The sequence below is a fragment of the Salvelinus namaycush genome, chromosome 7 (genome assembly GCF_016432855.1).
Source record: "Salvelinus namaycush isolate Seneca chromosome 7, SaNama_1.0, whole genome shotgun sequence".
Classification (NCBI taxonomy): domain Eukaryota; kingdom Metazoa; phylum Chordata; class Actinopteri; order Salmoniformes; family Salmonidae; genus Salvelinus; species Salvelinus namaycush.
The window spans coordinates 52,107,292-52,134,703 of NC_052313.1; the positions used below are offsets into that span (position 1 = coordinate 52,107,292).

General features: G+C 46.5%; 1 protein-coding gene across 1 annotated transcript; it reads left to right on the plus strand.

The window, feature by feature from the left end:
* The first annotated feature begins 249 nt into the window (after positions 1-249).
* On the plus strand, positions 250-24,489 carry LOC120051406 (probable ubiquitin carboxyl-terminal hydrolase FAF-X). The gene is made up of 42 exons (XM_038998249.1): positions 250-433; positions 3,510-3,767; positions 4,305-4,560; positions 4,672-4,784; positions 4,878-5,096; positions 5,226-5,341; positions 5,413-5,664; positions 6,051-6,189; positions 6,433-6,585; positions 6,802-7,113; positions 7,308-7,444; positions 7,579-7,803; positions 7,961-8,074; positions 8,269-8,497; positions 8,702-9,009; positions 9,152-9,392; positions 9,572-9,721; positions 9,803-9,923; positions 10,090-10,220; positions 10,330-10,608; positions 10,839-10,964; positions 11,075-11,233; positions 11,367-11,533; positions 11,813-11,921; positions 12,146-12,292; positions 12,432-12,578; positions 12,706-12,913; positions 13,163-13,383; positions 13,643-13,839; positions 13,986-14,159; positions 15,052-15,193; positions 15,299-15,502; positions 15,689-16,135; positions 16,282-16,550; positions 16,694-16,919; positions 20,266-20,395; positions 20,481-20,666; positions 20,899-21,119; positions 21,196-21,441; positions 21,607-21,819; positions 21,936-22,037; positions 22,120-24,489. The coding sequence occupies exons 2-42, from the start codon at positions 3,669-3,671 to the stop codon at positions 22,279-22,281; spliced, it is 7,797 nt and encodes a 2,598-aa protein (XP_038854177.1). The 5' UTR covers positions 250-433; positions 3,510-3,668; the 3' UTR covers positions 22,282-24,489.
* Positions 24,490-27,412: the final 2,923 nt, after the last annotated feature.

Below are 27,412 nucleotides of genomic sequence, written 5' to 3' on the forward strand. Positions count from 1 at the left end.
TTGTAAAACGTTACCTTAATGGGCTTGTTCGACAGTGGCGCTGACAGTGCAGGCGACGACCGACTGACTGATCTACAAAGAACTTTACATCGTAAATAACTGCTCATTATTATTTGTAGATCAGTCAGTAAGTCACAATTTACCCATGATACATGACGGTTTTGATCCTCTCGAACAAGGCCTCCGTCAGCTGCACTTACCACGGACTGGCTGGGAAAACTGTGCTAGACTACAGTAGAGGGGGGTTGATGGTGACGCAGGAAAAACACCCAAGTGCAGACAAAAAAATAAGCAAGGAAGAGAGATCATATTAGCAGATCTGGATGCATGCATGAAAATATTATGTAACACACTTTGACACTTAGCGAAACCCAGAATAGAAAGATTCATAGACAGGACAAGTCAACTCAAGGAAGTTGCATCAAATTTTGGGGTAAGTAACATTGGGTAGCTAGCAACAATGGTGCTAACTGGCTAGTATAGCTAGATAACGACATATCTGAGTAATCATTAACAATGAAACGTTATAGCTGTCTAGCTACAAGGTGTAACGTTACACATATGCTTTTCATTGGATAAAGAGAGAGTAATAGCAAGCAAGGTGCCTGACATCGACAGAATGAATGCTGAAATGCCGGTTTGTTTCTGTATGTAACGTTGGCTAGTTAAGTTAGCTATTATTTTTGTCTGTGGCAAAATGGCTGACGTTTACCATACCAACCTGTTAATTGTTTGGATTTTGAAATATAACGGTTTCCACATAACTAGTTCAAGGTCAGTCTCAACCAGACAAGATGTTGGCTAACTTCTTGGACTAGTGGTGTTGACAGATATGGGCTGGTGTTTGATCAACAACCTATCAATGCACACAGACTGTTGATTGTTGTGGCCCTGGCGACGGCAGCGCCATTAGCTAACGTTAACTAGCTAGCACGTTAGCGCTACTACCGATGTTGAATAAGGAGAAGGCCCTTGCAATGCTTGTCAGTATCTAGCTAGCTAACGTTACGGGCCTTGTCTAACGTTATGCATTAGTTATCGTCCAGACTCCTGTTGCATTAAGTTATTTTTCACATCAATGAACCGTGTTCCAGGCAGTGTTTGCAGGCTGGTTATTTTCGCATTGTTTGAAATATTTGGCTAATGCTACGCAATCTAGCAAGTGTAGTTAGATAGTTGCTGGCTCGTTAGCGGTCTCTCATATCTAGAATACATCATACAATGTGACAGTGACACTTATTTTGAGATCGAGTTGTTTGCTGTAACTAAATCAAGTTTTCCTTATACTGCTTTCCCCAAATAACTTGATTTAATTAGTTAGCTGCACAATGTTACTCAATGACGTGTCCTCACAGAAAGAGGTTCTGGTGAGGATAGCGGATCGTGACAAGAATGATTAGTAAGCCTAGGACCAAGTACATTTTTATTCACACACATCATGCAAGCAACCTTGTCATTTGTCGTTACATAATGTTTTCCTTTGTGCCAAGCTCCTTGTAAACCAACGGCTGTCACAAGAAATGTCCAAATGTCTTGACATGTCTGTCTGCATCAAACTGTCTCCAAAACGGAAACTGAAGGTGTAGCCAAGGGTAGTCTTGACAACCCGACCCTAGTTGCCTCTGCCTAGTGTCGGTTTTTGAGACTAGCCAAGGTGGGGGCTGGCATTGGATCTATTGACAAAGATTAGATTTGAGTTATTTGCAAGCAAGGCATTGTCAATATAAGTCATTGTTTCCGATTTTTAGGCCTGGTAATATGCTTACTTTGTGCATTTCCGGATACAAATGACTTCATTCCACCTGAAAGGTTTGCGTTTCCTCAGTTTTGACCTAGCTATGCTCACTTCAAGTTTTACTCAAGTCAGCAAAACTAAGCCTTGACCATGATGACCTGAATACTTGTCGCATACTAGCTGTGTATACACACTGCCATGGCAGCTGTGCCAGCTGTAATTACTATATTTTCAGCAAGCTGAAAACCAGTGTTTCTCAACCCCCCCAGAAGTTTTCACATTTTAGTTTTAATCCTAAACTTGCACCACTGATTCAGTTATTCAACTAATCATCAAGCCTTGACTAATTAAATCAGGTGTGCCAGTTTATGGTTAGAACACAAATGTGGAACGTCTGGGGGTGCTGAGGAGAGGGTTGGGGAAACCCTGGGTTTATGGCCCGGTCAGGTGCTTTCTCAAGACTCAAGGTTTCTTTTCATCTGATTGGTTCCTCAACCGTTCTTGCTCCTTGGGTCAGTGATTACTATTGGCTTGTTAACTTCCATTCACACTGTGGCTGTCAGCTGTAGCCGACTCCTGCCGGCTTGCCTGATGATGCTTGAGGTAGAAGTCGGCCCAAACCACAGATCTAGGATCAGATTCCCCTTCCCTAATACTAACCTCTTCCATTAGATGGAAGCGGATACATCTGAAGACGGGAAACTGAAGACGGCCAATAATAAACCTGTAAACTGAGCCCAGAGGATCGTAACTCAGCTGGAGACTGTCTTAATGTGTCTCAAGACTTCCAGTGTCTCACAACTAGACACACAGACCTTTCCTACCCAGAAACCCTAATCTTAATGTTACCTCATAGGCACTTGAGTGGATTGAAGGAGCCTCAGGCCCTAAACCTGTTGTTAGGCTATCTCTTCCATCCTGACTCATACTGATTTAAGATGTTTTGCTATGTCACTCTGCTGTTGTGTAAGGTCAATATTCTACACAGACTCACTTATGTTATAGTTCAGTGTTTCCCAACTCCAGTCCTCCAGTACCCCCTAACATCACACATTTTTCTTATAGGCCTGGACAAAAAACCCTGATTCCACTCATTGAGGGCTTGATGATTAGTTGACAAGTTGAATCAGGTGTGCTTGTCTGGGGCTCCAACAAAAATGTGTGTTGTTGGGGCTAATGGAGGACTGGAGTTGGGAAACACTGTTACAGTACTGGGACACGTTGTTGGACTACCGCAACTTTGTCAGTGGCACTGACAGCCAAGCATAGATGGCCTGATTTCAATCCAATATGATATTATTAATAATTTTGGGCAATTACTATTAATAGGCCAGTGTGGCGTATGGTTGATAGACAGCACAGCTAAACTGGAAATAGGAGAGGTGATGGCATTGGGGGAGGGGGGGGGGGTTCTGTCTGTCGGTATTGGGGCTAGAGTGTGTCTGTAATAATTCCACCCCGTTGTCAAGCATGCGTATTAGCATTTTAATGTCTAGACCCAGATAGTGGCAGAGCGAGAGTCATTTGAATTGGTCTTGCTTAGTTGAAGACTCCTGTCTTGCAAACATACTGTGGAATCATGGCCTTTGGATGCACCTGTGTTGTTTCTAAGCTATTTTTACACCTCAACAGTGGTCTGAAGTTGACCATGTGATGTTCACTAGATTGTACACAGATTAGCTGAATTGCACATGCCTCAGTCCCAAATGCATGGGAAAAATGGGGCAGCAACCATTCCATTCTAAATCTCTCTCCCCCTGTCTCTGTCCCACAGGTTCTGCGATGGTCTCTGCAACCCTCCCTGAGCCTCAGCAGCCGGAGCGTTCCCTCTCAGCCGGCCTCTGGTTCTCCTTCCCTACCCAGGCAGTGATTCCCCCCCAGGCCAGGGCCTCCTAAAGCGGACAAGACTGCCAAGATCTGCCCCGTGTCGATCATGACGGTCACCACCCGTGGCTCCCCCGTGGGGGGCAATGATAGCCAGGGCCAGGCACCCGCTGATTCTCAGAGCCAGCCCCCACCCACACAGGTCCAGGTGAGTGTGGCGGTGACGTGTGTCTATCTGTGGATAGTTTCCCAATTATCAGTGAACAAGGTTACCCGCATATCAACTGTATGTCTGCGTGAAGTTGACTGACTAATATGGAGCGATCTGCCATATGCTTTAGTACTTACTGACTTAGGCCCATCGCCCCATGAGGAGCATAGGACAGTAGTAGGAGTTCATCTTTAGTATGAAACGGCATGAGTCATGTTGAGGCCACAGCTGGCTGCTCTCCAATGAGAGAAGCTCTTTGTCATTTAAAAGTGTTTCTGAGCTGTGGACAGGATCACTGATGTAAGTCTAATTACTGTCACATAATTGAATAAGCTTTATTTATAATCTGATGTTTTTTTAAATGAATTTAGTCCCTCATGCTCTATGAATTGTGTTTGTTTGACTTTGTGCTTCCTGTGAAGTTCCAAGGCTAATTACCTACCTTCCTCACTGTGTGTGTGTTCCCGACTAGCGTTCATCTCTTTTAATCAGCGTCTGTAGTATGCTTGGTATTAATGTGTGTGCGCGTTGCAGACGGTGTCCCCGTTGCAGACTGTGTCCCCCAACCCGTCGTCCACGGAGCCGTCTCCTGTTAGCCCACCGGCGGCGGAGGAGGAGCAGGGCCAAGGAGACTCTGCCCCTGCTCTGGAGGAGGAGGAGCCTGCCTTCCCTCACACTGACCTGGCCAAGCTGGATGACATGATCAACAGGCCCCGATGGGTAGTCCCAGTCCTGCCAAAGGGGGAATTAGAAGTTCTACTTGAAGCTGCTATAGACTTATGTAAAAAAGGTGTGTCCATCATCGTATACAATATACATCCGTATAGGACAACATCTTTTTAATTTGTCTTCTATTGATCTCTCTTTGTTTTCTGCCTTTAATCGTTGCCTCTTTCTGCAGGGCTTGATGTGAAGTGTGAGGCGTGCCAGAGGTTTTTCAGGGACGGCCTGACCATCTCCTTCACTAAGATCCTCACAGACGAGGCTGTCAGCGGGTGGAAGTTTGAGATCCATGTAAGGGCCTCGTGTGTATATGTGTGTGTGTGTGTGCGTGCGCACACTAGCACTTCCTGTTTGAACTACAGCTGATTGTCCTTCCCTCCACAGAGGTGTATCATCACCAACACACACCGGCTGGTGGAGCTGTGTGTGACCAAGCTTCCTCAGGATTGGTTCCCCTTACTGGAGCTACTGGCCACAGCCACCAACCCCCACTGCAAGTTCCACATCTACAACGGCACGCGGCCCTCTGAGACCATCCCCGCCGGGGCCACACTGGCCGATGACGAGCTCTTCGCCCGCCCACCCGACCCTCGCTCACCCAAGGTAGGCCCCAACTCACCCTCGCTCACTCAGGATTCCTCGCTTGATACAGTATATCCAAGTTTTCAACATGAGTAAATCTGTCGTCATTGATTAGCCATTCATTGTTCTCTCTCCATCTCTCCCTCTCAGGGCTGGTTGGTGGACCTGATTAATAAGTTTGGCACACTGAACGGGTTTCAGACTCTTCACGACCGCTTCATGAGCGGACAGGCACTCAACGTACAGATCATCGCTGCCCTCATCAAGTATGTTAAATTCAGATGGACCAATGTAAGGGACGTGTGCGTGTCTTAACCCGTGTATGTCTTCCCTCCAGGCCGTTCGGCCAGTGCTATGAGTTCCTGACCTTGCACACAGTGAAGAAGTACTTCCTGCCAGTGATCGAGATGGTTCCTCAGTTCCTGGAGAACCTGACGGACGAGGAGCTGAAGAAGGAGGCCAAGAACGAGGCCAAGAACGATGCCCTGTCCATGATCATCAAGTCCCTGAAGAACCTGGCCTCCAGGGTGCCCGGTCAGGAGGAGACCGTCAAGAACTTGGAGATATTTAGGTTGAAAATGATCCTTAGGTGAGATTCCTTCAGCTGTTGTCTTTTTAGGTTGTTATTGTATAGAATTAAAACTGTCACATTGGGGTTTGAGCACCTCGTATGACGAGTGTTTTGGCCAGTCAGCTGCTGTTTTATTATTAAGGGAAAACTCCACCCAAAAAACGATGTTTTGATATTTCTTTCATTAGTCCATTGTTGACATAATCCCAAACTTGATTGCTGACATGCAAAACATTTTTCAAGATGTATAACTTTCAAAATACAGCTGGTATTTTTCTGACATGCAAAACATTTTGGGACTGTAAACAATGGACTAATGAAACAAATACCAAAAGATAGCTTTTGGGTGGAATTTTCCTTTTCCATAAGATGGTTATGCTTTTAATTTGTTGATTGGTCCCCAGGTTATTGCAGATTTCCTCATTCAACGGCAAGATGAACGCTCTGAATGAGGTCAACAAGGTCATCTCCAGCGTGTCCTACTACACGCATCGGCATGGCAACCCCGAGGAGGAGGAGTGGCTGACGGCAGAACGCATGGCGGTGAGTCACCACAGTTACTCCTTATGAATGATAATGGACTGGATTTGTATAGAGCTTTTAAATTGCTCATCAGAGTTTAATAGTCAATTCCTGTCAGTGGAATTGGACATGGAATTTCTCCACAGGAATGCTAATTTATTTGTATTTATTTCACCTTTATTTAGCCAGGTAGGCAAGTTGAGGACAAGTTCTCATTTATAACTGCTATGCCTGACGTTTGTCTTTCTCTCCCTCCACTCTCAGGAGTGGATCCAGCAGAACCACATCCTCTCCATCGTGCTGAGGGACAGCCTCCACCAGCCTCAGTACGTAGAGAAACTAGAGAAGATACTCCGCTTCGTCATCAAGGAGAAAGCCCTCACCATGCAGGACCTGGACAACATCTGGGCAGCGCAGGTACTGAGTTAAACGTGTCATGGGAAAATGGGTCTAAGCAATATGGGGATGGCTCCATCTTGAATTTTAATATACTTCCTATTCATTGAACCTATACAGTTTATTCTCATTTGTGAAAAATATATATTTTGCAAGAGAGACCTTTTCCTTTATAAAAAGGAAGGGGTTGTTTTTAGAACCATGCCTAAGTGTCTTCTGTGTCTGTTTCTATGTCAGGCTGGTAAGCACGAAGCCATAGTGAAGAATGTCCATGACCTTCTGGCCAAACTGGCCTGGGACTTCTCTCCAGAGCAGCTCGACCATCTCTTTGATTGCTTCAAGGAGAGTTGGACGAATGCGAGTAAGAAGCAGCGTGAGAAGCTGCTGGAGCTGATCCGTCGTCTGGCGGAGGACGATAAGGATGGAGTGATGGCCCACAAGGTGCTCAACCTGCTGTGGAACCTGGCTCACAGTGACGACGTCCCCGTGGACATCATGGACCAGGCCCTCAGTGCACACATCAAGATACTGGACTACAGCTGCTCTCAGGTAAAACTACTGTTACTGCTACTGGGTTTGTATTCATTAGGCACCAAATGGAAGAAAACAGACTGAAGCTGGGACGTTCTACCTGAACTTGTCAAATGAGAATCTCTTGTTTTTTGTTTTCTGTTGCAAAATGTTTTGCTACGATGGTCCCTAATGACTAGGACCCTGCTCTGTGCTTCTGTGTGTTCCAACAGGACAGAGACACCCAGAAGATCCAGTGGATAGACCGCTTCATCGAGGAGCTGCGCACCAACGACAAGTGGGTCATACCAGCCCTGAAGCAGATCAGAGAGATCTGCAGCCTGTTTGGGGAAGCTCCTCAGAACCTCAGGTAACAAAAGACCCTCTCCACCTCCCTGTCTCTCTCCCTTTCTCTCTCGTCTCATCTCTTTTTCCCATTGAGTCAAAGCTTGTGATGAAATATTACATTTCTCTCCTTCCATTTCCTCTCCCTTCCCCATACAGTCAGACCCAGAGGAGTCCTCATGTGTTCTATCGTCATGACCTGATCAACCAGCTGCAGCACAACCATGCCCTGGTCACTCTGGTGGCTGAGAACTTGTCTGCCTACATGGAGACCATGAGACCGTTCTCCAAAGCTGAACACGCAGACTTTGACCCTCAGACGGTCAGAGTGGGCAGTCGCTACAGTCATGTTCAGGAGGTCCAGGAGAGGCTCAACTTCCTGAGGTAAGGCAGGCAGCTGCCTCCAGGCATCTCAGGATGAAAACAATGACTCTTGACTGCTTTTCTGGGCGGCGAGGCATTTCTCATTCTGTGGGAATGAAAGTGGTCATTCTGAGTCCTCTGTTAGTGTCTAATTGCTTTGAACCATCTTGTTCTCCAGGTTCCTGTTGAAGGACGGACAGTTGTGGCTATGTGCTCCTCAGGCCAAGCAGATCTGGAGGTGTCTGGCTGAGAGCGCCGTCTTTCTGTGTGACCGGGAGGCGTGCTTCAAATGGTACGTACACATTTGTTTAGACCAGTCTTTGATGTATATTAAATATGATTTCCCTTTTGAATTATTCCAGGTTAGTTCAACTCAAATGTTATTGGTAGCACTTCACTTAAAGCCTGCTGGGATCATACTTTATCATTTGTTATAAACAAGTATGAGCCTTTATAATGTCTTTATACTGTCTTTTCCAACTCTAGGTACTCTAAGCTAATGGGAGATGAGCCAGACCTGGACCCGGACATCAACAAGGACTTCTTTGAGAACAATGTTCTGCAACTGGACCCGTCCCTGCTCACGGAGAACGGCATGAAGTGCTTCGAGAGGTTCTTCAAGGCCGTCAACTGCCGCGAGGGCAAATTGGTGGCCAAACGCAGGGCCTACATGATGGATGACCTGGAGCTCATAGGACTGGACTACCTGTGGAGGGTGAGTGTTAAAAAGCTTATCAATGTTATAAAGCTTTCTGAACATACTGTAAAACCTGGAGCTCATAGGACTGGACTACCTTGGGAGGCATTCGAGTTATAACAGCGATAAGAGGAGTTTTAAGCTTTTATAGACAACAATCTGGTTCCTGGATTAACCCCGGAGGGGGAGAGTGCACAAAACAGCTTTGCATTGTTCTACCAGGTGGTGATCCAGGGTACTGATGACATCGCCAGCCGAGCCATCGACCTGCTGAAGGAGATCTACACCAACCTGGGGCCCAAGCTGCAGGTCAACCAGGTGGAGATCCACGAGGACTTCATCCAGTTGTGTTTTGACCGTCTGAAGGCGTCATACGACACGCTGTGTGTCCTGGACGGGGACAAGGACAGCATCAACTGTGCCCGGCAGGAGGCCATCCGCATGGTTCGCGTGCTCACCGTGCTCAAGGAGTACATCAACGAGTGTGACAGCGACTACCACGAGGAGAGGTCCATACTGCCCATGTCCAGGTAGGAGAGAGGCTCACACACACACACGGACTCACACCAACACACACTTGTGAAAGCGAGGTCTAACTTAGTTTGTCAGTCTCAGCGCCAATATTTTGACTGACCAATCCCTCTCTTTCTTTCTCCCCTTTCTCTCGCTCAGGGCGTTCCGGGGGAAGCACATCACGTTGATTGTGCGTTTCCCTAACCAGGGTCGTCAGGTGGATGACATGGACATCTGGTCTCACACCAATGACACCATCGGCTCGGTGCGCCGCGGCATCCTCACACGCATCAAGGCCAACGCCACGCACACCAAGATAGAGCTCTTCATTGGCGGGGAGGTCGTCGACCCGGCGGATGACAGGAAGCTGATTGGACAGCTGAACCTCAAGGACAAAGCAGTGAGCTAGTCATTTCGTAATCAATGGCCCATGCTCTGGTTTTCAATTGGGGCTTAGTTCCGATGTGTTTAAATACAATTTGACTCCGTCCTGGAATCACTAATCCACTAGGATTAGATGATGAAAGCACAGTGTATCTGTTAGCGTTTGGTTCAAATCGGTATATTGTGTGTGTGTAGTTGATCACAGCCAAGCTGACCCAGGTGAGTGCCACCGTGCCCTCCAGTCCTGACAGCTCCTCAGACTCCTCCACTGGCTCGCCCAGTAACCACGGCAACCACTTCAGCGAAGGGCCCAACCCAGAGGTGGAGGGCTGCCTGCCTGGAGTGGTAAGTCACACACACACCTTTCCTCATCTGACAAATGTCAAATGTGTCGTCTTCTCCTGAGTAACGTCTTCCTCTCTGTAGATCATGTCTCTCCACCTGCGCTACATCTCGTTCCTGTGGCAGGTCGCAGACCTGGGCTGTACCCTCAACATGCCTCTGCTGCGAGACGGAGCCAGACTCCTCATGAAGCTTATGCCTCCAGGTACACTGTCTTTCTGGCTCACGCTCTCATTCTTTCTCATTATGGCTTGCTGTCCTTCTGTGGCTCCGAAACAGCATCTCTCATCCTTCCTCTGCGTCTCTCTCTCTTACTGTGGTTTGAAATGATTTGTCCTGACTTACTAATGTTCTGGTTGAGCTGTGTGTAGACAACGGTACCGTGGAGAACCTGCGCGCTATCTGTCTGGATCATGCCAAGCTGGGAGAGAACAGCCTGAGCCCCACACTGGACTCCCGCTTCTTTGCCCCCTCGCCCTCACAAGTCCTCTACCTCACTGAGGTTGGTTACACACACCACTGTGTATGTGGTGGTTTACGTGATCGATTCATTACCCCTTACCCTCTTCACATCCTCCTGCCACGTTTCATTGATTGGATTGATTCCACAGGTGGTGTATGCGTTGCTGATGCCGGCCAGCGGCACCCTCGGCGAGGACGCCAGCGACTTCCAGTACAACTTCCTGAAGAGCGGCGGCCTCCCGCTCGTACTGAGCATGCTCACCAGGAACAACTTCCTGCCGTCGGCCGACATGGAGACGCGACGGGGGGCGTACCTCAATGCCCTGAAGATCGCCAAGCTACTGCTGACCGCCGTGGGGTTCGGACACGTCAAAGCTGTGGCCGAGGCCTGCCAGCCCGTAGTGGAGGGGACCAGCCCCGCGTCACCGGTAAATAACGCTTTCTTATTGCCGTTATATTACCTCTGTAAATACGGGGAAAACCTTGTATTACTACAGCTTAGATGAGTGCAGAACAGTGAGGGTAGCAGGACCCTTGTTACCAGACCCCGAATGGACAGACCATGATCACCCCAAACATACCTTCACTGTGTATTTGAATGAGCTTGAATATGACTGGTGTTCTTAATCCACTGTCTTTTGTTTTTGTTCCTCTCCAGATCAACCAGGCGACCCACGACCAGGCCCTGGTCCTCCAGAGTGCTCTACAGAATATCCCCAACCCCGCCTCTGAGTGCATGCTCCGCAACGTGGCCATACGACTGGCCCAACAGATCTCTGACGAGGTGAGACAGCGTTATCTATTGAGACGAGTGCTTACACATGCGTTCAACCGGGTAACAACGGCTAGTCTAAAAGAGTAAGACCGTAAACGTCTGCTCACTTTTTTTGGCAGTCACTGCCCCCGAACTCCCAGAACTTCTTCCAAGCATCCAAGTACATCCCAGACCTCTGTGTGATCCGGGCGGTGCAGAAGATCGTGTGGGCTTCAGGCTGTGGCACGGTACAGCTGGTCTTCAGCTCTAATGAAGAGATCAGTCAGATCTATGAGAAGGTAAAACCCTTTCTAAACTGAGATGGTGTGTGCTTGGTTCTTAAGGTGTGTATTGCAGACTTCTAGGGGTTTGTATGGAGAGTTTCTGTGTCTTCTATAAACTCACAGCGGTGTGTGTTCATCACCTCTACAGACGAATGCGGGTAAGGAGCCGGACGGGGAGGATGAGATGGTGTGCTGTGAGGCGCTGGAGATCATGACCCTGTGTTTTGCCCTGCTGCCCACCGCTCTGGACACACTCAGTAAGGAGAAGGCCTGGCAGACTTACATCATAGACCTGCTACTGCACTGCCACAGCAAGTATGTCTGCATCTGGCTGTTAATCTATGTCTGTGTTGTGGATCCGTTCATTCAGGGCATTTCCTGGACACAGACTAATCCTGGACTGAAAAGCATTTTCAATGGATTCTCCATTGAGTTTAGTATAGGACTAGGATTAATCTGTGTCGGGAAAACCGCCCCTTGGTGTTCGAACTTAATCTCACAAAAACAAGCCAATATGAAACTGTCATCAGACGATGTTAAAAGCACCTTTTGACAGTGAAATGAACCTGTTGTCATCTTCCTGTCTGTCTCCAGGTCAGTTCGTCAGATGGCTCAGGAGCAGTTCTTCCTCATGGCCACTAGGTGCTGTATGGGACACAGACCCCTCCTCTTCTTCATTACCCTCCTCTTCACCGTCTTAGGGGTGAGTATCCTTCCTTCCATCTCTTCACTCTCCCCTACTGACACAATAGTCATTCTTCGGCCTCTGGGTAGAAGTTGCCCTTAAGGCCAGACCTCGGATCAGCTTACCATCTCTCAATCCCAGCCTTCATCATTAGAGGAGGAAATGTAACACACTGAAACTCTTCACCCCACTCCATTGGGACCCCTTGTTGTTGTAACCCGTGTCCTTCCTCGCTCCTCCAGAGCACGGCGAAGGAGAGGGCGAAGCACGCAGGGGACTACTTTACGCTGCTGAGGCACCTGCTGAACTACGCCTACAACAGCAACATCAACCTGCCCAACGCTGAGGCGCTGCTCAACAACGAGATCGACTGGCTCAAGAAGATCAGGGTATTGGACAAGAAGTCTTTTCATTGTTAGAAAATGAAATGAAGTTTAATATGGTGTAGTTTAGAGAAGACCTAAGATGGGCTTTCATATCTCTCATAAATATTACCTCTAAATGGCAGTTTGGTGTTTTTACCATTAGGATGAAGTGAAGCGGACAGGAGAGACGGGGGTGGAGGAGACCATTCTAGAAGGTCACCTGGGGGTCACCAAGGAGCTGCTGGCCTTCCAGACACCAGAGAAGAAGTACTACATTGGCTGTGAGAAGGGTGGGGCCAACCTCATAAAGGTGGGTCATTGTGTTGTTTATGAAATCCAATATGGTTGCCAAATAGTCCACTCAATATAGTCACAGGACAAGCCACCATAGGATGATGCTTTGTCCATTCTGCTAATTCACCCCATTCTTTCTCCAGGAGTTGATAGATGACTTCATCTTCCCGGCATCTAACGTGTACCTGCAGTACGTGAAGAGTGGGGAGTTCCCTACGGAGCAGGCCATCCCTGTCTGTAGCAGCCCCGCCTCCATCAATGCCGGCTTCGAGTTGCTGGTGGCTCTGCCGGTCGGCTGTGTCCGGAACCTCAAGCAGATCGTTGATACACTCACTGACATGTACTACCTAGGTACACCAACTATACACTCATAGATATGTACTACCTAGGTACACCAACAATACACTCATAGATATGTACTACATAGTCACTTAATCTGAAATTCCTAATTTATTATTTATTTCACATATTCCTCTATCTATACTGGTAAATTGTACCTCTCCCCAATGAATTATAAATGTTTTTCTGATGGTCATTGTTGTGTTGATCATATATGTGGAATGGATAAACGTTGAACAACTCTCTCTCCCTGTCTCTCAGGTTGTGAGGCTCTGACAGAGTGGGAATACCTGCCCCCAGTGGGCCCGCGGCCCACCAAAGGCTTTGTGGGGTTGAAGAACGCGGGGGCCACCTGCTACATGAACTCGGTCATCCAGCAGCTCTACATGATCCCGCCCATCCGTAACGGCGTCCTGGCCGTGGAGGGCACCGGCACCGACGTGGACGATGAACTGTCCGGGGACGAGAAGCAGGAGAGCGAGGTGACCGGACTGACTGGGAATCAATCGAAACTGTATTCACTCTTCAGATTGAATAATTGCAAAATGACTCTCTTAAAGCTACAATCTGAGATGCTTTTTATGGCAGCCCCACCACTTGGTATAGAGCTAAGGGACTAGGGAAATGAAATCCCTCTGAAGTTCATATTACCGAGTGTTTACGGATGTTGTGTAGAAGAACCAAGATGTACAATTTGAACTTAAATAATCCATCCGGTGTATTGTTACTTTCCCTCCTCAGACTAATGCCGACGGAACGGCGCGGGACGAGGTGTTCGCCTACCAACAACAGTTTGACGACAAGCCCTCGCTGAGTAAGTCGGAGGACAGGAAGGAGTACAACATCGGGGTGTTACGCCACCTGCAGGTCATCTTTGGTCACCTGGCCTCCTCCCGACTGCAGTACTACGTACCCCGAGGCTTCTGGAAACAGTTCAGGTGAGCTAACGATAGCAGGCTGAGGTAAAACAATGAAATGTCAAGGAATGTAGTGGTATACAGATTACAAGCTGTTTATTTTGAAACCAATTTCACACAAACGGTCTTGGAAGACAGAGCTATCTCGATCGTTCTCTCTCCTGTAGGTTATGGGGTGAGCCGGTGAATCTGCGAGAGCAGCACGATGCCCTGGAGTTCTTCAACTCTTTAGTGGACAGTCTGGATGAGGCTCTGAAGGCCATGGGCCACGCCTCCATGCTCAGCAAGGTGCTGGGAGGCTCCTTTGCCGACCAGAAAATCTGCCGTGACTGTCCACACAGGTGAGGGATTTTCATCCACTTACTAACACTGGTGGCACCAAATGAACGACTACTCATCCTCCATATTTTTATTATGAGAATATTCTAAAACCTGCATAAAGAAAATATGTGCTTTTTCCCACCTGTGTGGTATTTCCACCAAAGGACTTGTTTTGGAAAAAATCAGTGCGTGATGGCGTAGTGCACACAAAATGTACTTTTTCGCATAACTTCTCGTGTATCGAATAAAAATCTGAAGTGCAATGTGTTTCCATTGGATTTTCCACTAGACCAGTTTTGTCACAAAAACTGTTGTGTTAAGTAGACAATGTGCCTACTCTGGTCTTGATATGTGTGCTCTAGCTAACAGCTCTGAGTCAGTGTGGGTCGGCTAGTCTACATGATGACATTATTATGGAGAAGCGAGAGACATTTTTTTATTTGTAAAATGGCAGTCAAGCATTTATCATCTTGTCACCAGAATAAGACCCATGATATTTATTGGAAAGGAGCGTCAAGCTCATCACCTTTAGTCTGTAGCCTAATAAACTGCATGGTTTCCTGAACCGTAGTGGGAGGACCCCACACCGTGTCATCGCATGACTCCAAGTTTACTTCCATATGATGATTATTATATAAATGTTTCCACCGCCATTTCTCGCATAATACATTTTTAACAAAGATCCCACCATGTTGAACGAACAAATGATCTGTGTCGCCATTTATAAAATAGTACTGGAACTAGCTGTCGTGATCAAAAATGTTTTTTTTAAAGTGTGTGTATATACGGTATGACTACTCTCAGAAATGTGGATGGAAACGTGGTTAGTGACACAAAATGGCACCACAATGTTCTCAGTTATCACAGGCATGAAACATAATAAGTGAAACTGTTCCACCATCTTGTTCCCAGGTATGAGTGTGAGGAGTCATTCACCACGTTGAACGTGGACATCAGGAACCACCAGAACCTGCTGGACTCTATGGAGCAGTACGTCAAAGGAGACCTGCTGGAGGGAGCCAACGCATACCACTGTGAGAAGTGTAACAAGAAGGTACCTCACTCTTCTCCTGTCCTTCATCATTCCTGTTGAGTACTCAGTCCTTTGTTTTCATACTTTAGGATGACATTTCTTATTGTTCTGTTTTATCCACTACAGGTGGACACAGTGAAGCGTCTGCTGATAAAGAAGCTTCCTCCAGTGCTGGCCATCCAGCTAAAGAGGTTTGACTACGACTGGGAGAGGGAGTGTGCCATCAAGTTCAACGACTACTTTGAGTTCCCCAGGGAGCTGGACATGGAGCCCTACACTGTGGCCGGGGTGGCCAAGCTGGAGGGAGACGACGGCAACCCGGAGAGCCAGGTAGATTACTTTTATATCAAATTTGATTTGTGTATTAGAGCTCTATAAATGTTTCACAAAGTTCTAAACAGAAACCATGGCCTGAACCCCGAAAGAGTAAACAGAAGCATCATTGGCAAGGAAACTCATCATTAGTCCAAACATTGTCTCTAGTCAGTCACTCCTCCCTCCTTCTTTCCCTCTCAGATGATCATGCAGAACGAACCATCGGAACCCGACCCACCAGGCTGCAGTTCTAAGTACCGCCTGGTGGGGGTGCTGGTGCATTCGGGCCAGGCCAGCGGCGGCCACTACTACTCCTATATCAGCCAGCGAGACGGCGGCGCCGGCGGTAGCGCCGACAGCGGGCAGAAGGAGCGCTGGTACAAGTTTGACGACGGCGACGTGACGGAGTGCAAGATGGACGACGACGAGGAGATGAAGAGCCAGTGCTTCGGGGGGGAGTACATGGGAGAGGTGTTTGACCACATGATGAAGAAGATGTCCTACAGGAGGCAGAAGAGATGGTGGAACGCCTACATCCTGTTCTATGAGAGGATGGACACGGCAGGGGGAGGGGCCGCAGTGGAGGCAGACGGAGAGCTGGCCAGGTGCATCTCAGAGCTGACTGTGTCTCCCACTACACCACGACAGGTGGGGATCAGGACTGTGTGTGTGTGATAGTGTGTATTTGTTTGTGATAAAGTGCAGAGGCGAGAACCTGTGGGTGTGAATGAGTCTGTTTGTGTGTATAATGACGTAATGCTCATAACCGTACTAATGAATTCCCCCTCTCCCAGGTGACGATGCCGGGGGCCATTGAATGCAGTGTGAGGAAGCAGAATGTCCAGTTCATGCACAGCCGCATGCAGTACAGCTTGGAGTACTTCCAGTTCGTCAAGAAGCTGCTGACCTGCAACAGCGTCTACCTCAACCCTCCCCCGGGTCAGGACCACCTGCTGCCCGAGGCAGAGGAGATAGCCATGATCAGCATCCAGCTAGCAGCTAGGTTCCTCTTCAGCACCGGGTTTCACACTAAGAAAGTAGTCCGGGGGCCCGCCGGTGACTGGTGAGTGGGTTGTCTGTGAGAGGGAGAAAGTGTGCTTTCTTTATATTGCAAGACAGCCTTGTAACTCTCTTTCCCTCGTCTCTCTTTCTTTTCCCTCTTTCTGTCTACTCTCCTCCCTCCCCCACCTTCTCTCCCTCTCTCAGGTATGACGCCCTGTGCATCCTGCTACGCCACAGTAAGAACGTCCGCTGCTGGTTTGCCAACAACGTTCTGTTTGCGTACCCCACGCGATTCTCTGAGTACCTGCTGGAGTGTCCCAGTGCCGAGGTCCGGGGAGCCTTCGCCAAACTCATCGTCTTCATCGCACACTTCTCCCTGGCGGATGGGCCATGCCCCGCCCCTGCCAGCTCCCCTGAGGGGTCCACACAGGTACGGAGGGAGAAAAGGGGGAGGGAGGGAGATAAAGGGGGAGTGAGAGATGGAGGGAAAGAGTAGAGAAGGTGTGTGGGTGTGATGTAATACTAATGACCATACTTGGTATTCACAACTCAAAAAATATTAATGAACTTACCACAATCAATTTCAATAGAAAGTTAGCAAAAATAGATAAGATTCTGCAACCATGTAGAGGTAAATACTTGTCTATTTATGGAAAAATCACATTGATTAACTCTTTGGTCCTATCACAGTTTACTTACTTACTTACTAATGGCACTGCCTACTCCAGACGACTCGTTTTTAAAAATCATATGAGCAAAAAATATTTTATTTTATTTGGAATGCTAAGCCAGACAAAATTAAACATACCTATTTATATCATGAATATCACTTTGGGGGGCTAAAATGATTAAATATTAACGCTTTAAACCGCTCACTAATAGCTTCACTTATGTATAAGTTCTACTTAAACGCAAAATGGTTCTCCAGTAGATTAAGGCTCATCCTTTGTTAAAAAATTGACTTTCGGCGTTTATACAGATGACAAATTCTCGTTTTTGATTAATTGAAAATGAAATTTTGTTTAAAGTATTGCCCTTTGTTAAACAAGCCATACAAAGCTGGTTACAATTTCAGTTTTATCCTCCAGAAAAGATAGAACAAATGTTATGGTTAAACTCAAATATACTGATTATTTTAAAAAAAAACATTCTTTATGGAAAAAATGTTTAAAAATAGTATTATATTTATGAATGATATTATGATTAGAAACGGAAGAGTTATGTCACATATGCAGCTATCGAAAATATATGGCAATATCTGCTCAATCCAAGTTTACAACCAACTGCACTACCACAAAAATGGAGGAGGCAAGTGGAAAAGGGAGAACGTAGGGAACTTGTATGTCTGCATTATATTAAAGATAGAAATTGACTGAAAGGAACTGGCATAAATAGAAAAATATACCAGTTTCATTTGAGGACAAAAATGTTGACAGCTGTGCCATACAGGATGTAAATAAATGGAAAGAGATTTTCGATGTACCGATTCCATGGTACAAAAAACGACACTTGATTCAACACTTATTGTTTTTCAATTTAAATTATATACAATTTTTGCCACCAACAGAATGCTATATATATGGGGCACACAACAATCTCAGCTCTGTAGACTTTGCTTCGAAGAGACAGAATCAGTAGATCATTTATTCTGGTATTGCCACAATGTAGCTTGTTTCTGGTCACAGGTTCAAGGAATGGTTAAAAAATCATAACGTGCAATTAAAATTAACCTTACAAATAGCAGGATTGGGCAATTTGGAAAGCTGTAGTCACTAAATAATACACTGCTCAAAAAAATAAAGGGAACACTAAAATAACACATCCTAGATCCGAATGAATGAAATATTCTTATTAAATACTTTTTTCTTTACATAGTTGAATGTGCTGACAACAAAATCACACACAAATTGTCAATGGAAATCAAATTTGGGGAGGTCTGGATTTGGAGTCACACTCAAAATTAAAGTGGAAAACCCCACCACAGGCTGATCCAACTTTGATGTAATGTCCTTAAAACAAGTCAAAATGAGGCTCAGTCGTGTGTGTGGCCTCCACGTGCCTGTATGACCTCCCTACAACATTTACATTACATTTACATTTAAGTCATTTAGCAGACGCTCTTATCCAGAGCGACTTACAAATTGGACGCCTGGGCATGCTCCTGATGAGGTGGCGGATGGTCTCCTGGGGGATCTCCTCCCAGACCTGGACTAAAGCATCCGCCAACTCCTGGACAGTCTGTGGTGCAACGTGGCATTGGTGGATGGAGCGAGACATGATGTCCCAGATGTGCTCAATTGGATTCAGGTCTGGGGAACGGGCGGGCCAGTCCATAGCATCAATGCCTTCCTCTTGCAGGAACTGCTGACACACTCCAGCCACATGAGGTCTAGCATTGTCTTGCATTAGGAGGAACCTAGGGCCAACCGCACCAGCATATGGTCTCACAAGGGGTCTGAGGATCTCATCTCGGTACCTAATGGCAGTCAGGCTACCTCTGGCGAGCACATGGAGGGCTGTGCGGCCCCACAAAGAAATGCCACCCCACACCATGACTGACCCACCGCCAAACCGGTCATGCTGGAGGATGTTGCAGGCTGCAGAACGTTCTCCACGGCGTCTCCAGACTCTGTCACGTCTGTCACATGTGCTCAGTATGAACCTGCTTTCATCTGTGAAGAGCACAGGGCGCCAGTGGCGAATTTGCCAATCTTGGTGTTCTCTGGCAAATGCCAAACGTCCTGCACGGTGTTGGGCTGTAAGCACAACCACCACCTGTGGACGTCGGGTCCTCATACCACCCTCATGGAGTCTGTTTCTGACCGTTTGAGCAGACACATGCACATTTGTGGCCTGCTGGAGGTCATTTTGCAGGGCTCTGGCAGCGCTCCACCTGCTCCTCCTTGCACAAAGGCGGAGGTAGCGGTCCTGCTGCTGGGTTGTTGCCCTCCTACGGCCTCCTCCACGTCTCCTGATGTACTGGCCTGTCTCTTGGTAGCGCCTCCATGCTCTGGACACTACGCTGACAGACACAGCAAACCTTCTTGCCACAGCTCGCATTGATGTGCCATCCTGGATGAGATGCACTACCTGAGCCACTTGTGTGGGTTGTAGACTCCGTCTCATGCTACCACTAGAGAGAGAGCACTGCCAGCATTCAAAAGTGACCAAAACTCAGTTCCTATGCTTCCTGGCTGATGAAGTGGTCTGTGGTCACCACCTGCAGAACCACTCCTTTATTGGGGGTGTCTTGCTAATTGCCTATAATTTCCACCTGTTGTCTATTCCATTTGCACAACAGCATGTGAAATTTATTGTCAATCAGTGTTGCTTCCTAAGTGGACAGTTTGATTTCACAGAAGTGTGATTGACTTGGAGTTACATTGTGTTGTTTAAGTGTTCCCTTTATTTTTTTGAGCAGTGTATAATACTCGTAGGAAAGGTTTTCATCTTTAGCTCACAACCTGTGGATACTATACGTTTTAGAAAGGTTAGAAAATTATGTTAAACAGCACAATTAAAAAATATATGGCATATGGAAACCAAACGAGGGTGGTCTATGGTGATAGGTGGGATGGGCTGAGAGTGGCTGAGGGGCGGGATTAAAGAGTTTATGGTTGGTAATGTATTATGTGACTGCTTTCTATAAAAGTCCCATGGATGCTAAATGTATGTACATATATGTAGCAGAAATGCTGTATAAAAAAAAAAATGTATATATTTGTTAGACGGGGGGGGTGCAAAAATGACCTGTAATCTTTGACCTCCTGCATCAGGGCTGTGATAACCTGAGTCTGAGTGATCACCTGTTGAGGGCTGTGTTGAACCTGCTCAGGAGAGAGGTGTCAGAGCACGGCCGACACCTGCAGCAGTTCTTCAACCTCTTCGTCATGTACGCCAACCTGGGTAAGACGACGTGCGTGTGCAGGAGAAACGCTATTGGTTTGTTTCTTGCTGGAATAAAACATGGTTTCTCTCCCTCTCTCCCCAGGTCTGGCAGAGAAGACCCAGTTGTTGAAGCTGAGTGTCCCTGCTACCTTCATGCTGGTGGCTCTAGACGAGGGGCCTGGCCCTCCCATAAAGTACCAGTATGCAGAACTGACCAAGCTCTACGCTGTGGTCTCCCAGCTACTGCGCTGCTGTGATGTCTCCACACGCATGCAGTCCTCCATCAATGGTATGTTTCACTCTCTCTGTCACCGCCTTGTGGTTGCTGTCTCTTCTGCTCTCCTTTCTTTCTCTCTCGTTCTCTCTCTCTCTGTGTTTCATTCATTCTCTAATGGTTCCATTCTCTCTCTCTCGGGTTCATTGTCTGTCATTCTCTCTCTCCTGTTTCTTTACTCTTATTTGCGTTCTTAGAATAAAGCGAAGTGTCCAAATAGATATAAATGTATCTCACTGTCCTCTAGGTAACCCGGCCCTGGCCAACCCGTACGGAGACGCCAACCTGACCACCCCCATCATGCCCCTGCAACAGCTGGTGTCAGAGATCCTCTTCGTTAGGACCAGCTACGTGAAGAAGATCATCGAGGACTGCAGCAACTCTGAGGAGACAGTCAAGCTGCTGCGCTTCAGCTGCTGGGAAAACCCCCAGTTCTCCTCTACCGTGCTGTCTGAGCTGCTCTGGCAGGTAAGGGGTTAACACTGATGACTCTCACTCACAGCGTTTTTGTTTCCCTCACCCGTCTACCTGTCTCAACCCCTAGGTGGCGTACTCCTACACGTACGAGCTGAGGCCTTACCTGGACCTGCTGCTGCAGATACTGCTGATAGAGGACTCCTGGCAGACCCACAGGATCCACAACGTGCTGAAGGGTATACCAGACGACAGGGACGGCCTGTTTGACACCATTCAGCGCTCTAAGAACCACTACCAGAAACGGGCCTACCAGTGTATCAAGTGCATGGTGGCCCTGTTCAGCAACTGTACTGTGGCCTACCAGATACTACAGGTAAACATGACAATAGTAGACTAGATATGGTAGTCAACTCTCTCTGCCTACCAGATCAGTCATTTTAGAATGGTGTTTCAAGTATGTACAGTATGTTTGTGTCTGGATATCAGGAATAGAACTGTGTTAACATTAGAACTGTCTCTCTCTCTGTTGTGCTCCCAGAGTAACGGGGACCTGAAGCGTAAGTGGACGTGGGCGGTGGAGTGGCTGGGGGACGAGCTGGAGAGGAGGCCCTACACAGGGAACCCCCAGTACACCTACAACAACTGGTCTCCCCCCGTCCAGAGCAACGAGACCTCCAACGGGTACTTCCTGGAGCGCTCGCATTCCGCACGCATGACCCTGGCCAAGGCCTGCGAACTTTGCCCCGAGGAGGTACGGAAGGTGTGTGCACGTGGGATGGGTGTTTGCATGTTTTGTCAGTATGTGTGTGTGTGGGGTAATGTAACAGAGCTCTCCTTGGCTGATTCCATTGTCTGTATTTCTTTTAGGAGCCAGATGATCAGGAGGCAACAGAAGATCACGACTCCTCCCCTCCCGAGGACACAGCGCTGTACCCCCATAACCCTGCTCCTGCCACGCAGTTTCAGCAGGTAACACACACACACACACTGTATGGCACTGCTCCAGAATTTACAGAATGCTCATATTGAATGCTGACACGTCTTTCTGCAGCAGAACAACCACCCCCACGCCCAGCCCTATACGGGTCCGGCTGCCCAGCACATGAACACGCCCCAGCGGCCCCCACAGAGAGCACAGGAGAGCTGGGAGAGCACCACAGAGGAGGTGGGGCCCGTGGCGCCCCCGCCCGCTGTCCAGACGACAAAAGAGTAACAACATGACACGAGGGCAACCTACCCCCTTAACCTGCAACTCACCTCCCCAAATATCTGTGCACACTAATATCACTCAATACCTTCAAGACACCCAGTTCATTGATCGGTTGATCAAACAGTCGATTTAAGACTAGACCCAGGCCGGAGTGCTCTCTTCTCTCCAGGAGGAACAGCGTCCTCTTTGTCACCCTTGACTCCTGCCCTCTGGATCGGGCAAATTAAGCTCTTCAAGTGTCTCTGTTTCTATCGTAGAATTGGAATTCTATGATTTCTAGAACTTTGAGTGGGAAGAGTCTCGACCTACTCTTTCTCTCTGCCCCATAGAGACACGTCACTGCTGACAGAGAAAAAAAACACCCCTGTCTGCAGGGTTGTGTGTACAGTGTTTTTGAGAAACTTTGAGATGAAAGACAATGATCTGTGTGCAATGTGTGTACAGGAAGTGAAACAAAATGGTGACGGGAAGGTGTACATAGTATGTTAATGTTTTGGAATCGTTAAAACCTTCCTTCCCTCGACCTCCCTCCCAACCTACAGCGATGATGCAGCAAGGCTGTCCTGGATTGGCCCCTAGTATGTGACTTCAAAACTGAAAAGGAAGACCAACGTCAAATCAAATGGGGAAAAGAATAAGCGTTTCTATTGTTTTCTCTGCTTTGTAGTCAATGCATGGAGGTGAGGTTTGGCCTGTCACTGGCTGACCGGGTCTTGGTTGATGCAGTCATCTGTTCCACCACTATACTATAGTAGGTTTCAAACGCCTCTCGCAGTGAGGACATGTTGAATAAAGAATTAAAACCGGTATCACCCCGTGTGCACCAGTTGACAATGGCAGGGTGGGTGAAGGCTTGTTTAATCTCTGCTCACTTGAAGTGAAAAGAACTCTCTGCTTCTTGGTTTTCTTACTTTTTTCCCTTCCACTTTTCATCCTACTTGAACACAGCTACAGTCTTACAAATGTCTGCCCGTTGAGAATAACAGAAGAAGCATTCTAAAGCAGGGTCATGATCTACAGTAACTGCTGGTAAACAAGCTAACTGACTCGCCCAACGTTTCTGATTGTTCTTTTAGGATTCTATCTGCAACGAAAGTAGATGGCTGTGTTTCAGTTGGTAACATGAATGTGTGGTTTGTTGTAATTTCTTTCTTGTTTACTGGGAGAATTGTCTGAAATTAGCAAAATCCCTGCAAAAAAAGAAGCCCTTGATATGAAGAATCGTAGGCTATTTTATTTGAATGTCCTAGATGTTGTTTTTGCTGATTTGAAAGGAAGTAGAAAGTAATTGAAGAGGAACTTTTTGGTCCAATTCTTTTCTTTTTTTTTAATACTTTGTTCATAACGGTTTTGAGTTCCATCTGCCCTGAACTGTTTTTGCTAACAATAGTTTTGGCCATGGTGTGATTTTGAATTCTGGAGCTACAGTTCACACTTCGAAGTTGTTGTTTTTGTCTGTACAGCAGTGTGCCCACTACCAAGAATACATGGAAAATGCAATCTTTACATTGTAGTGGTTTCATATTTCATCTGGTACATTGTAAATACCTAATGCACGCAACAACAAAAAAATCATCAGGACATACGTGACAGTGACGAAACAATATCTCGTTGAGTGGATTTGCCAACAGTAAATGGCATTGCCCCAAGGGACTGGGTTGGAACTGCAATGGATTAGACACAAAATGTCTGCTAAAACTGTGGCCTATACAGACAAGCTGTGGAAGAGCAAAGTGAGGAGGGAACCGGTCCCCCCCGTCCCCCAAACAAAAAGCATACTGGGGAGAAAAAAGGGGCAACCCGGGAACCTCCTGAGAGGACAAGACTGTAGATGGTTCTAACCTAATGAGGGGGTGTGGTTAGAATGCTGTATGGACTGATGTCATCCTTCCAGGCCCTGCCCTAAAGCACTACAGGTCATCTCTCCTCTCACTTCTTCCATCATTTTTTTTTAGACTGCAAGGTCTTACAGATTGTTTTTTGTTGTTGTTTATTTTGGCATTTTCTTAGTGTAAGCTGTTATTTCAGGATCACATCTGCCTTCTTATTTTGTTTGAATAATTCTCGTTTTTTTTTTGTGACACATGCATGGATGGTTATTTACCCCCCCCCCCCCCCCCCCCCCATCTGCCTTGGAGCACTCTACAAACACACCACACTGTAAAACTATACTTTAAGAAAAGGACAAATAAATGGTCTTTTGAATTATTATGCCCTGTATGCAAGGAGGAACCTACATATTTTTTTTAGATTGGCATGGATAAAGGGGAGGAGTCAAGGGAGAGGAAATTACTTTATATTATTTCTTATGCCCCCTCTAACCTTGTACTTGTCAATCTAATGAACCAAACAGACAAGCTTTACAACACAGCTTATAAACCCCACTTTGAGCAGACGCTCTGAAGGGATGAGCTGGTTTGCCACAGTAGGCTTCCGGCCACTGATCCACAGTCAGCCAACTTTACCCCAGCCCTATCCTCCTTCAGTAGGTGAAAACTGATACTAGATCTGCTTTTGAAGCAACAATGTCTGGCATCTATTCTCTCAGGCACTGTTTATTCTAGCTCATTCTCACCCACAGGAGGAATGTCAAGGGGAGAATCTCAATTGCGTACACCTCGCTTCCTTTCTCCTCACCGCCTCCTCAAAAGTAATTGGACGAGAAAGCCAGAGGTCCCTCCCCTCTGACCTTCTCCTCCAATGGGGGTGAGGAGTTGCAATTGAGATTCTCTCAAGGACTGTTAGAAAGGCAAAGGGGATGTGGTGTTGACATAATGAGACTTTACAGCTGTCATCCATTCCTCGATCTCTACGTAATATGACACAGTCAGTCATGACTGTAGAATTATCAGCACCAGTGTTCAGGCCTATCTGACTAAAACCAATGCAGCCAGGAAAACCTCGAGCCAGTGACCTTAATGTTTTCGATGCATCCACCATGCACACTACCTCCTGTGCCATAAAAGTCCAGAACTTCTGGCAGAGACTTCAGGACACCTACATTTTGGGACCCTGCATTCACATAACAAGGAGTGTCAGTACAGTAGCCTTCAGGCAGCCACCTGTTATGTCACAATGTGAAACACCTGGATTAACAGCAGGGGAATACTACAAAAAGAGTAGGTTGGTGATTGATTAAAAGGCTTTCTTAAAAAAAAAAAGGATTAACAAATATGACACACCTCATTTCAGGGTTTTTATTTTCACTATTTTCTACATTTTAGAAAAGTAGTGAAGACATCAAAACTATGATTTAACATATGGAATCATGTAGTAAAAGTGTTAATTCTTCAAATAGCCACCCTTTGCCTTGATGACAGCTTTGCATACTCTCTCTCAACCAGCTTCACGAGGTAGTCACCTGGAATGCATTTCAATTAACTGGTGTGCCTTGTTTAAAAAAACTAGGCAAGTCAGTTATGAACAAATTCTTAGTTACAATGAAGGCCAAACCCGGCCAAACCAATTGTGTGCCGCCCAATGGGACGCCCAATCACGGCCGGATGTGATACAGCCTGAAGATAAACTTTTAACAAAAGTTAATTTGTGGAATTTCTTTCCTTCTTAATGCGTTTGAGCCAATCAGTAGTGTTGTGACAAGGTAGGGGGGTATATAGAAGATAGCCCTATTTGGTAAAAGACCAAGTCCATATAATGGCAAGAACAGCTCAAATTAGCATAGAGAAATGACAGTCCATCATTACTTTAAAACATGGAAGTCAGTAAATATGGAACATTTCAAGAACTTTGAAAGTTTCTTCAAGTGCAGTCTCAAAAAACATCAAGCACTATGGTGAAACAGTCTCATGAGGACCTCCACAGGAAAGGAAGACCCAGAGTACCTCTGCTGCAGAGGATAAGTTCATTAGAGTTACCAGCCTCAGAAATTGCAGCCCAAATAAATGCTTCACAGAGTTCAAGTAACAGACACATCTCAACATTAACTGTTCAGAGGAGACTGTGTGAATCAGGCCTTCATGGTCTAATTGCTGCCAAAAAACTACTACTAAAGGACACCAATAAGAAGAGACTTGCTTGGGCCAAGAAACATGAGCATTGGACATTAGACCGGTGGAAATCTGTCCTTTGGTCCGCATGTGTAGTTCCCACCGTGAAGCATGGAGGAGGAGGTGTGGGGGTCCTTTGCTGGTGACACTGTCAGTGACTTAGAATTCAAGGCACACTTTTAACCAGCATGGCTACCACAGCATTCTGCAGCGATACGCCATCCCATCTGGTTTGCGTTTCGTGGGACTATCATTTGTTTTTCAACAGGACAATGACCCAACACACCTCCAGGCTGTGTAAGAGCTATTTGACCAAGAAGGAGAGTGATGGAATTCTGCATCAGATGACCTGGCCTCCACAATCACCTGACTTCAACCCAATTGAGATGGTTTAGGATGAGTTGGACTGCAGAGTGAAGGAAAAGCGGCCAACAAGTGCTCAGCATATGTGGGAACTCCATCAAGACTATTGGAAAAGCATTCCAGGTGAAGCTGGTTGAGAGAATGCCAAGCGTGTGCAAAGCTGTCATCAAGGCAAAGGTGGCTACTTTGAAAAATCTCACTACTGTCATTGGTTACACTAATTGTAGTGTGTCTACATAACCTGGTTCAATAATTCATGACATTACCCTGAGGAAGGCACAGTGATGCCGAAACGTTGGTAAATACCCATTAAATTGATGGGAGATTATACATGGAGTGTGCGACTTTCTTTATTTTGATAGTTTATAGTTTATTCGCAGTTAGTCAGCACCTCGACACAAACTATTATTTTGGGTGTGCGCCAGCTCATGTTTTTCACTTTGAAAAATCTAAAATAGATTTTGAGTTGTTTAACACTTCTACATGATTCCATTATTTCATAGTTTTGATGTTTTCAGTATTTTTCTCTATGGACAAAATAGGAAAAAATAAAGGACTTGAATGAATGAGTATGTTAGGTATGTCCAAACTTTTGACTGATACTGTATGAGGTATTGACTGTCATATACTACTGAATATCTTTAACTCAACTATGACGCTGTCGATTTTTACAACATCACAATTGAATATGAAATAGTAAAGCAAATTATACAAATGTAGCCAGACTTTTAAAAACTTTTTGGAAAGGGTGATAAAATGTCGCG

Excerpts from the sequence above, each read along its gene's own strand:
- LOC120051406 (XM_038998249.1), top strand. The coding sequence starts at position 3,669 with ATGACGGTCACCACCCGTGGCTCCCCCGTGGGGGGCAATGATAGCCAG. Across the intron at positions 4,561-4,671 it reads TATAGACTTATGTAAAAAAG|GGCTTGATGTGAAGTGTGAG; the intron begins GTGTGTCCATCA and ends CTCTTTCTGCAG. Across the intron at positions 11,922-12,145 it reads TCCTCTTCACCGTCTTAGGG|AGCACGGCGAAGGAGAGGGC; the intron begins GTGAGTATCCTT and ends TCGCTCCTCCAG.